The sequence below is a fragment of the Zingiber officinale genome, chromosome 4A (genome assembly GCF_018446385.1).
Source record: "Zingiber officinale cultivar Zhangliang chromosome 4A, Zo_v1.1, whole genome shotgun sequence".
Taxonomy (NCBI): Eukaryota; Viridiplantae; Streptophyta; class Magnoliopsida; order Zingiberales; family Zingiberaceae; genus Zingiber; species Zingiber officinale.
This window is the reverse complement of record NC_055992.1, coordinates 144,415,913-144,426,901: the sequence shown is the minus strand read 5'-3', so window position 1 is coordinate 144,426,901 and position 10,989 is coordinate 144,415,913. Positions and strand designations below refer to the sequence as shown.

Below are 10,989 nucleotides of genomic sequence, written 5' to 3'. Positions count from 1 at the left end.
CTTGGAGATGGACGCATGCAAAGTGGTTCGGATATTTCTTTTGATTTGGACGCACGTGATTATTTCGTGAAAATTGGCAACGGGAAAGATGTGAACGTTTTTACAATTGTTATGTTATAATGTCGTAGCAATTATAAGCATAGATACTGTAATTATAATTACATTCACAACAACTATGACTGTAATAGTGGATTTGATTAAGCTTGAAATGATTTTTTGCAAGTGATTTTGATAAGTCGATAGTTCGTAAGTTGTTACAACAATAACTTAAAAAAAAAAAGGCCAAAGTGATAATAACGGATACCTTCAGATTTTTGCCGCTGGATAAGAAGATAAACAGACACCGTTAAATAAGTGTATAATATACTAGACAATTTGAAACCTTTTATTTTATTTTTTTTCTTGCATATCTCCCTGCATCAAGAATCAATCACCCCTCCATCAATTCTCTTCAAAAACAAAACAAAAAAAAAAAACAAAAACAAACAAACAAAAAAACAACAAAAAATAAACTTCTCACACACAATGAATTTGTATATATATATATATAATATATATATACATATACATATGCAGGCAATCGATTTCGTTGGCCGGCATGGACATCCGCAGATGACATAGCAGCTGATCAATCAAAGAGGCCTAAGCGCACCGGCGTGCCGGTTTTGGGGATCCAATCATCTCCCTGTATGAAGGTCGTTGGGGTGAAGGCCATTGCGTCGTTCCGACCGATCACCTTGAAGCCCGACCATTTGACGCGCTTCGAGGTGTCGGCACTTCCTCCCTTGTTCCCGTACTCCGTGTAGGAAAGTGTCTTGAGGGCGAAGTCGCCGTCCCACGGCATGTACCCGTCGGGGCTGATGAAGTCTCCGATGTCAGACTCCATGACCACGGTATGGGAGAACTCCTTCCAGGGGCGGCCGATGTAGCTGGGGATCTTGCCGGCCGTCTCCATGAGGTCAGGCTCGGCGGTGAACCGGGTGTTGTGGACCACGAAACCCGTGGCCTCGTGGCTGCCGGTGCGCCCCTGCGCCAGCACGATGTTCTGTTGGTTGTCGAGGGGGCGGCGCACGCTGAAGATGCAATTTTGGAAGATGGCGGCGGCGTTGCCGAAGATGAAGTCGACGGTGCCGAGGATGAGGCAGCCGCGGTAGAACTGACGGTGGGTGTGAGCATAGAGCGTGTCCTGGTACGCCTCCATGCGGCAGTTGAGGAAGATGGCGCGGTCCGACTGAACCCGGAGCGCCACCGCCTGGTGCTTCGCTGCCCCCGCTGTGTTCTGAAATCCGATCGCTATCGCAATGAATCCGTCCCCGATCGCCGCTTAATTATAGTCCCACCACCATAATTCAATTCATCATGAGCTCTAATTCTTTTAACCAAAAACTCGAGCTCTATTTCTGAACGGGCGCTTACCAAAAGTGGCGGTTTCAAAAGTCTTGGTGCCGTCGACGAAGTTCTTGCTTCCGGTGATGACGCTCTTCCTTGAGCCATCACCGTACATGGTGACGTTGATCATGTTCATGTCCACCACCACCTGCTCCTCGTACACGCCTTCCTTCACGTAGATCACATACCTTCATTGATTTCCAAGAACACATTACCGATCTCTAATTAGTAGGGGGAGAGAGAAAGAGAGATAGTGATGAGATGAAGCTACCGGTCATTGTAAGAGCTTGGTATTTTAGCAAGCGCCTCAGAGATGCTCTTAAAGTCTCCGCTACCGTCCTTAGCCACCGTCACGTTAGGGGTCAACTGCTTGGCTGCGCGGCCGAGGAGAAACCGTCTGTCGTCACCGTCACGAAGCCAATTGGGAAAACCATCCTCCCCGATTGCCTTTGAGTGATCTGCAATCATTCGTTGGTCCTTGGCGAGGAGACGTCGGCCGCCGCTCCCGCCGCTGATTTTGATTAGCGAAAGGAACGAGGACAAGCTGCCGATGATGGCCAAAGCGTTGCTGGTGAGCTGCTTGGCGGTGGTCATCGCGACCTTCATCTTGTCCTTTTGCTCTCCGTCAGGGAAGCCATCGATGCAGGTCTCTTGGTAAGTGGCGGCTGCGCTAAGCCAGTTCTTGAGCTCGTGCACCTGCTCCGGGAGTTGGTTCAGGTGGTGCGCGTCAATGGTATTCAGTGTGTTGTTGAGCTCAGCCACCTCGTACTTATGTAGCTTTTGGCAGACCTCTACAGCGCTCTTTACTGCCGGGTCTGCCGTCCCGATCGCGTCGGAGTGCGCGAATGCCTTGCCGACCTCGTCGACAATGACGGCTACGGCGGCACGGACCAGGTCTTTAGGGGTAGACGTAGAGTTCACTACGTTTTTCAGGGTGGATTCGCAGACAGTGTGGTTGTCAGTCGGCGAGCAGAGGACTTGAACGGCGTTGGAAACTTGAAACCCCTTGGTGGAGTTGGAGGAGGAGGAGGACGAGGACGAGGACGAGGAAGAGGAGGAGGATTTATGGGAGGAAGAGGAGGAGGAAGGAGAAGCGGAATTGGCAGTGGTGGTGGCGGTGGAGGTGGTGGACTTGGAGTTATAGACAACGGCAGCTGCCGCGCAAACAGCGACGACGAGGATCACAGAGACGGAACCGGCAGCAATCATCATGCGTTTGCGGCGTTGCGCTCGCTCGGCGCGGCGGCGCTCGGATAGGTAGCTGAAGTCTTGGAAGGCCGACATTGTAGCTCCGGCGGCGGTGGCGGTGTGGGATCAAACCGTTGAATCAAAATTTTTGCCTTTTTTTTTTTAAATTTTATTTTTCTCCTCTCCTTGAGCTGTTTGCTGGCCTTCGCCTTCCTCTGGTTCTGCTTCTGCCTCAGCCTCTTCCTCCGCCACTTTGCGAGGGAGGGAAGGCGGAGGGGAGAAGGTGCAGAAGTTTAGGTAAGCGGTGATGGAGAGGAGGAGGAGGAGGCCGAGGGAAAAAGAGTATATGTCGCGGCCATGGCTCGAGAAAGGAAGGCAGGGAGAGGTTTGAGGGGGCGCCAAGGCGTTGACTTTCCACGTTCCATCTCTTTGCCCGGGTCAACGAATGTCCGTCCTCCATTCTTCCTCCTCTCGCGCCAAATTAATAGCATGCAAATCTACATCGTAAATCTTATATGGACTTGTGATTCTAATGATTTTGAGAATAATATATTAATTTTATGATATGATCAAAATGATTGATTCGGTCAATGATATGAAACACCAGCCCTTCTAATTTTCCTTCTATATTTTTATAGCTTTATTTTTTTCTCTAATACACATGATACCTTTAGGGCGGTAAATAAACTAAACACTCGTGAATAAGTTTAGTGTTCAACTTGATAAGAATTTATTTATATTCGTTCAATATACACAAGATCAATTAAATAAATAAGTTTTAACAACTTATTAAATTAAACAAACAAGTTTAAACACATATATGTTCGGTTCGTTAATGTTCGTGAACAACATTCATGAATAGTATTCATGAATAACATTTGTGAACATTGTTCACAAACTATGTTCATTAATAAAACTCTTATCACTATGCTAAATAAATAAAAAAATAAGCAAATAAGTTTGAATTATAAAGTTCAATAATCAATCAGACAAGTAAAAGTTTCAAATAATCAAACGAGCTTGAATTGAGAGCTCGATAACATCTAAATGAACCAAGCTCGAACCAAGCTCAAGACAAATTTGAATTGAAAGTTCAATAATATCTAAACGAACTAAGCTCAAGCCAAGCTTCAAATAAGTTCAAGCTCATAAAAAAAAACAAGTCAAGTTCAAATAATCATTTCAAAAGCTCAGTTCATTTAAACTCGACTCGATTTGATTCGATTACCTTATCAAATATTCTTGACCATCCTAAACTCGGCTTGTTTCATACCTTAAGCGGCGGAGCATTGCTAGAATGATTCCCCGATAAGCCCTCACTAGTGTAAACTAATTTGAGACATTTTCTCAAGTTGATATTCTTACCATGCACTACAAGAAAAACATTATTCAACAACACTAAAACGACAACGATTTTTTACCAAATCGTTATCTTTTTGACTTTTAACAACGGTTTTAATAAAAATCGTTGTCTTTTAGTAATTTTTTTGGCCTATGACAACGATTTTTAAAAACCGTTGTCTATTTATGTTTTTTTGGGACTATGACAACAGCTTTTTAAAACTGTTGTCTATGTACATTTTTTTTTGGGATTACGACAACGGTTTTTAAAAACTGTTGTCTATTAAGTGTTGTTGAATGCCGTTATTTTTTTTCTTTCGCCGCTTTTTCTCCTTCGTAATTTTTTATCGCGGCGTTTTTTCTTTCCCTCTCCCCAAAATTTTTTGCCGCCGTATTCCATCCCTTTACCTTCTCGATCCAACCTACGATCTCTTCACACTGGCGAACCACCGAAAATAGGTCGCCTGACCTCCCTTCAGCTAACCCACAGACCTTAGCGGCAAGCCCACCCGTCGCCCCTTCTCCTTTCCTCTCCAAGCCCTAAACCCGTCGCCCCTTCTTTGCCGCGCCTCCTCCCTTCTGCCGCCCGCTTCCACCGCTCCGTTTCCACTACCACTCTACACCTCTGACTGCACACTCGTAGGTCCTCCCTCTTCCCCCGCCTCTTCCGCCTCCGCCCTTGCCGTCGCAACCACCATCTCCGTTGGAGACAATCTTCCTGATGCCAACCTCTCCTACTTCGGCTCCGATGGGGAGCTCCGATGGGTGTGAGCAGGGTAATGCGTACAATAGAGCCTTTGGGGTCCCGCATTAGCAGAAGTTTCTTGGACCGTCTGCCCTTTTTATGGTTTATGGGTGTGGAAGCTGGCTATTATAGTCTCTCAAATCTATTTGATTGATTACACATCTGTTAGTCTTAACCATGAATTCATCCTACTTGGTTCCTTTTTTACTGTGGTAATTTGGTTGCGTCCTCTATTCATTGTGTTGCTTATTTCAGTTATGAGACCAGAAATTACTTTTCCTCTCGTAGTTTCAGTGCTGCAAATGCTATCAATAGTTTTGGTTAGTCTCTTTTTTTTTTCTTGCAGAATATTTATTTGTAATTAGTACTTATGTGACGCATGGCGATACTGATACAAGCGACTATATCCCTTGGAAGCATGGTAGTCATATTGCTGTTTGTTATAATTTTATATTATTCTTTGATCTTGTCTGATCCTGAGAAGTCTTCTTATCTGTTGACTATTATGTTTCAGTTGTATTTCATAAGTTATTTCTGGTAGATGTTATTTTCTTGTGCTTCTTTCCTTTCTAAGGTAATCCTGTCTATCGCAAAATTTTTTAGACAGTTCAAAGTTAAAAAGGCATTATCTTATTCATACAGGGGAGAGGGATTTCATATGCCCTCGTGAAGGTTGTGGCAAGGTGATTGCCCTACACTCAATCTCTAGCACATCTAAGTAGTATTGATTATGTTAAGTTTGACCTCTAAAACTGTATAGTCTTGTAATATTTTTCCATCTTATTTCATTCAGAATATTTTCTTTGTAGTGCTTTACTATTTTCAAGGGTTCTAACATGTTCTAATGATTTGAATGCAGGCCTTCTCATTGGATTTTAACTTAAGAGCACATATGAAAACACATTTAGTGGAGAACTATCATGTTTGTCCCAACCTGGAATGTGGAAAGCGATATATAAACGAAGGCAAGCTAAGAACCCACATGAAAATGCATAATGACAAGGTAGGCATTTCTATTTTAGTCTAAATTTGATGTCAATCCGATGGGCCTAGGTGTCCGATCCCGACGCTATGCGTTGCTGTTAGAAGATGGGGTTGTCAAAGTGCTCAACTTGGAGGATGGAGGTGCCTTTACCTTCAACGTCACCGAGGACTTGTTGAAAGTCCTCTAACAATCCTTCAACGTCATCCCTATTTCAGGTCCGTGCTTTTTTTTTCCTTGTCTGTTTGCAGTTATCTATTTTTATGATCTCCAAAACTATTGAATTTGGATAAACGAATCATGGTTATGTTTTTTGAAGAATGAAATATTTAGTATTTCCTAACTTTCTGGAGAACCAACTCAGGAAGTTTAATTGACTGATGATGATTGTTGTGTGTAGACCAATTGTTCGCCCAAATGCTTAAGAGAACGAAATGCAATATCTATCATTCATAATCTAGGTGTCTGCTAAAATCTATTATGACCTCTCTACTGATTTTCAAATTAGTCACAATATCTCCAATCTGTCGAGTAAGGTAATGAACACGACATTGTTGATTCTTCTTGTATATGATACTAAATGAAAAACATACAAAGCTAGATTCCCACAAAGAAATAATTTATACAATTGTAATAACTCATTATTTATATGGTGGTATACTTTAAACAATTGTCGACCTATTTTGAAATTTTAAAAAGGCACAACAAAATCTCCAAATAGAAAAATTTTAATACTATCTATATTATCTATCTGGAATCTTCAAAAGACGATAAAAATGTGAGTGATTTCTATTTCCTATCTTTGTTTCAGGTCTTGCTAGTTCTGTTGAGTACATTCCAAATGCAAGAGTTCCTCTGCTTAAATACATTAGCATGCAGCATAATATTTCTTTTGATGTCTCCATTAATAATCATCTTGGTGTAATGAAGTCCAACGTTCTTAAATGGCTATCTGAAATAGATGACCGTTTCCGTGACATGGTTTTAGTGGTCAACATTTGTTGTAAGCATTTTTTTAAAGTGTTATTAGATTCCTTTGTGATGTTATCCCATTCCTTTTCTCAGCTGAAGGAGTGGGCTAAAGCACAAGATATTAATGATCTAAAGTCTGGGAGTTTAAGTTCCTATGCCCTTTGTTTGTTGGTTATCTTCCATTTTCAGGTTAAAGTTGTGAGTTTGTGATTCTTTTTTGCTCATTTCTTGATGCAATATCAACTATCAAATTCTTTTCTAGAATCCTTCGTGTTGTTTTACTTTTTCTTTAGCAGACCTGCGAACCACCAATTTTCCCATCACTGCGAGCAATAATTAATGAAGAAAGAATTTTTGATCGAGGTATATATCTTCTAGAGCCTTGAAATATCTTTATTTCTTACGTCTTTTTTGCATGCCTGCATGTCTATAATTATGATATAGGCCTTTCCTTAGTGTATGTGTATTTTCTACTGTTTGTTGCTGCAGGATGGAGTAACTTCTCTAGGAGTCCTTTTGAGGATGTGTGTTCCATAAATATACAGAGGTTCAGATCTAGCAGAATGATAAACCAAAGCTCTCTTGCTCAACTTTTGCTGTCCTTTTTCGACAAGGTGCGATCTTTTAGATTCATGGCTAGTTACCTAATTGTACAACATTTAGTGTTTTAGACTGAGCAAGTCTCGATTTTCTTATCTTGAATTTATATAAAGTAGGCTATGATAGAAAGAGTCTGTTGGGATATTGATCAAGATTTAATTTGTATGTGCAGTTTGCAGATATTAGAACTTCTGGGTCAGATTATAGCATCTCGACATATGAAGGACGACAAAAAAGCCATCGTTTTTGTAGATCGCTGCCCCTGATTGTAAGATTATTTATGTTTCTGCTGAAATTTCTTGGAATGATTACTTGCAGTCTATAGCTAGTTGATGATCTTTCAACTTTACAGATAGAGGATCCTTTCGAGCGAATGGAAAATGCTGCTAGAACAGTCCGCTAGGTTGAACTACCTAAGATATCAAATGCATTTCAGAATGCGCACAATAAGCTTTCGTCTGGTTCGGTGCTCTATGATCATGACTCCTTGCTCTCTTTTGACTAGGCCTTTCCTTGCTTCTAAGTTTCGCGAGCAACAATCGTCAACACATTGCTTCTGTTTTATTTGATTATGTGAAAGATAACATTTTCTTTAATGCAAGAACATGACTTGTTCATTCGACTACGTATATAATTTTGTGTACTTCTTTTAGTGGTCTAGGATTAAATTAGAGAAACTGTCTACATATATAATTTCTGTTTACTTCTTTGTTGTCTCACAGCAAAGTGTCGTGCACAACTTGATATTTTTGCTTGTCGACAAATATCAATTGGCTGAACCTTTTAGCTTTAATTTTTTCCCTTTCCTTGTTCGCTTTATTATTATATGTCATAGTTATTACAGGTGATCAAAAGTAGATATGTGAGACTGCCTTGGTTTAGTTTCATAATGTTGTTGACAAAGCATGTTTTCAGGATGAGTAAACAGTACCTTGCCAATGTTGGCCTCTAGATCAATGGAAAGGTGAGTACGTGGAAGGTGGATCTATTTTTCTTGTTCTGCTTTGTGTTACTAAGGCTTGATTCATAGGTTGGAGGAAGGGACACAATTCTTGTCAATGCATTGTCAAGTCGCATTCCTCTTGTTAGCGACCAACCAACTATAATATTTGGTGTTGACATAACACATCCTCATCCTGGGGAAGATTCTAGCCCTTCTGTCGCAGTTGTAAGTAATTTTGTCAATCTTCATTTCTTGCTCTATGTATAGTTGCCTTGATGTATCCTTACTATCTTGATTATCTTTGGTTTGTCAGGTTGTTGCGTCTTAAGACTGGCTCGAGGTGACAAAATATGCTGGATTGGTCTGTGCTTAGGCCCGTCAAGAATTAATTCAAGATATGTTTAAGGTCTGGTAAGATTCTCAGCAAGGAACTCTTACTGGTGACATGATAAAGTATGAAATACAATCTAAAATCAGTTTTAAATAGAATGATGGTTTTCTTTTCCAATTTACCTGCCTAAGTAGAACATCTACCATGCAATATCTAGGGAGCTACTTATTTCCTTCAAAAAGGCTACTAGATAAAAGCCTCAACGGATTATATTCTACAGGTATGAATCTTTGGAAAACTTAAAAAATACTTGATTATTTAGATTAATATAGCAAGTTGTACATTCAGGGATGGAGTGAGTGAGGGTCAATTCTATCAAGTTCTACTATATGAACTAGATGCGTTCAGAAAAGTAAACTTTCCAAGAATTTATACTACGATTCTTGTTTCGGTGTCTTTGTACTCAACATTCCATTTGTGTTTCAAGCCTGTGCCTCTCTAGAACCAAACTATCAACCTCCAGTGACTTTTGTGGTGGTCCAAAAACGTCATCACACTATATTGTTTGCTAACAATCACGGTGACCTCCAATTTGTTGATAAGAGTGGAAACATATTGCCTAGTTAGTTTAGTTAATAGCATGGATGCATCATTTTCAAGACAATTCTAGTTTGTATATTTTTTTTAAACCTTGTTTTCTCAATGGAGCTTTCCATCCTTGAAATTCCAGGGACTGTTGTCGATTCTAAGATAGACCATCCTACTGAATTTGACTTCTACTTGTGCAATCATGCAAGCATTCAAGTAACTCATCTCACAACTAATACCTTTTGTATGATGTACTTATTCAGGTAACTGTTGTAAAAACATATGTGTGTTTATTATTTTTTCAGAACAAGTTTTTTCATACATATAATAGTGTATTTCTTTTAATATCAATAGGTTGTTGATCTCCTAGTGCCTTATCAAAGGGGTAGAAAGATTGGACTTTTTGATGGATTTAGTATGGGGAAGATTAGATTTATTATGGAACTAATGATCAACAATATTGAAAAAAGTTGGCATGAAAGAATCAGCAAGCTGGAAAGAGGATTCCAATGAAATCCTACAAGTTGAAGATTGTGATGGGACTTGGGTTGACAATAATTAAGTGCAATCCTACATGACATGAACCACCATCACAAGTTTCTAATCTTTTGGCTACTGTTCATTAGTTGCAAATGGAGTTTATTTGTTTATTTGTATTGGGATAAATTTTATTTGAATATGAGACATATTTTTTCTTTTGTGATTGTAATTCTTGTATAAGTAACATTTTGAATGATATTGATGTGGGGAATATTCTTTCTTGATTATGATTATTTATTATATATTTAAATTGAAATATGATATATTGGTATTAAAAGATAATAATTTAAAAGACAACAGTTTAAAATCGTTATTGTTGTCTATCACACTCAAAGACAACGGTTAAAAACCATTGTCGTAGCCCCAAAAATGGTTATAATTGGCAGTAAAAACGCTCTAAATAACAACGGTTTTAAACTGTTGTCTTTTCATTCAAAGACAACGGTTTAAAACCGTTGCAAAACTGTTGTCTTTTCATTCAAAGACAACGGTTTAAAACCGTTGTCGTAGCCCCCCACTTTTAACAACACTAGCAATTACAACGGTTTTAAACCGTTATCTTTTAATATTTTTGTTGTAGTGATGGGTCATGATTGTTTTGAATGAACATAAACTTGCCCTATTAGAACAAATACTAATATGAGTCTTGAAGCATGTTGCTATATGCGATGAAAAGGACTATATTACATAGTAATTGTGCTACGAAAGACAATTTTTTTGGTCGAAACCATTGCTTTTAGAAAAGTGGTTAGTCTTTGTGTTTTTGCTAAAAACCAATCAGTACTTATCGAATTGATTCAATGGAAAGGGTCTTCATGTGCTATCAAAAAAGTTTGATTACTTAGGTAATATTTAATTAAGAATGGACCTACCGGACCAGGTCAAGGTTGACTAATTTTGAATTGAAATTTTGATATTTGATCAATTATTAATTATATGTCAAGTATATCAACGTTAACTGAATATTTGACAGTTAATCAATATTTTAAGTTGGTTGAGCGAAAAGTCAAGTACACTAAGATTGATCGAATATTTTATAAGATATGAGAAGTTTAAGTGAGTCACAGTTGACTAAACACTTGACAATCAGAAGTTTAACATAAAGTTGACATGAGACAGAAAATCCAAGTGAGTCAAGGTTAACCAGACATTTGGTTATTGGAAGTCCAACATGTAGTTAGCAATAGGGAAGCCCATATAGATCACGGTTGACTGCACACCTGGCAGTTGGAAGTCCAACAAGGAATTGACATGAGGCGTGAAGTCTCGACAGGTTAGATTGACTGGATGCTAGACAACGTGAAATCTTGGTAGGTTAAAGTTGATGTCAAGTAAAAGAAGTCCTGGTAGGTTAAGAAAAGAATTTAGTT

At 39.4% G+C, this 10,989-nt stretch overlaps 1 protein-coding gene and 1 pseudogene across 1 annotated transcript; one reads left to right on the top strand and one right to left on the bottom strand.

Annotated features, from left to right (window-relative positions):
* Window positions 1–628: 628 nt before the first annotated feature.
* On the bottom strand, window positions 629–2,673 carry LOC121972892 (pectinesterase-like). Its single transcript, XM_042524510.1, has 3 exons — window positions 1,661–2,673; window positions 1,417–1,577; window positions 629–1,323 (listed from the first exon to the last, which is right to left on the bottom strand). The coding sequence occupies exons 1-3, from the start codon at window positions 2,671–2,673 to the stop codon at window positions 629–631; spliced, it is 1,869 nt and encodes a 622-aa protein (XP_042380444.1).
* Window positions 2,674–7,180: 4,507 nt separating this feature from the next.
* On the top strand, window positions 7,181–9,592 carry LOC121972891 (annotated as a pseudogene).
* The last annotated feature ends 1,397 nt before the right edge of the window (window positions 9,593–10,989 follow it).

Bases quoted from the DNA above. Each gene is read 5' to 3' on its own strand.
- LOC121972892 (XM_042524510.1), bottom strand. From the start codon at position 2,673: ATGTCGGCCTTCCAAGACTTCAGCTACCTATCCGAGCGCCGCCGCGCC. The intron at 1,578-1,660 runs GTAGCTTCATCT...AAATCAATGAAG, and splicing joins CCAAGCTCTTACAATGACCG to GTATGTGATCTACGTGAAGG. The intron at 1,324-1,416 runs GTAAGCGCCCGT...ACTATAATTAAG, and splicing joins TTTTGAAACCGCCACTTTTG to CGGCGATCGGGGACGGATTC.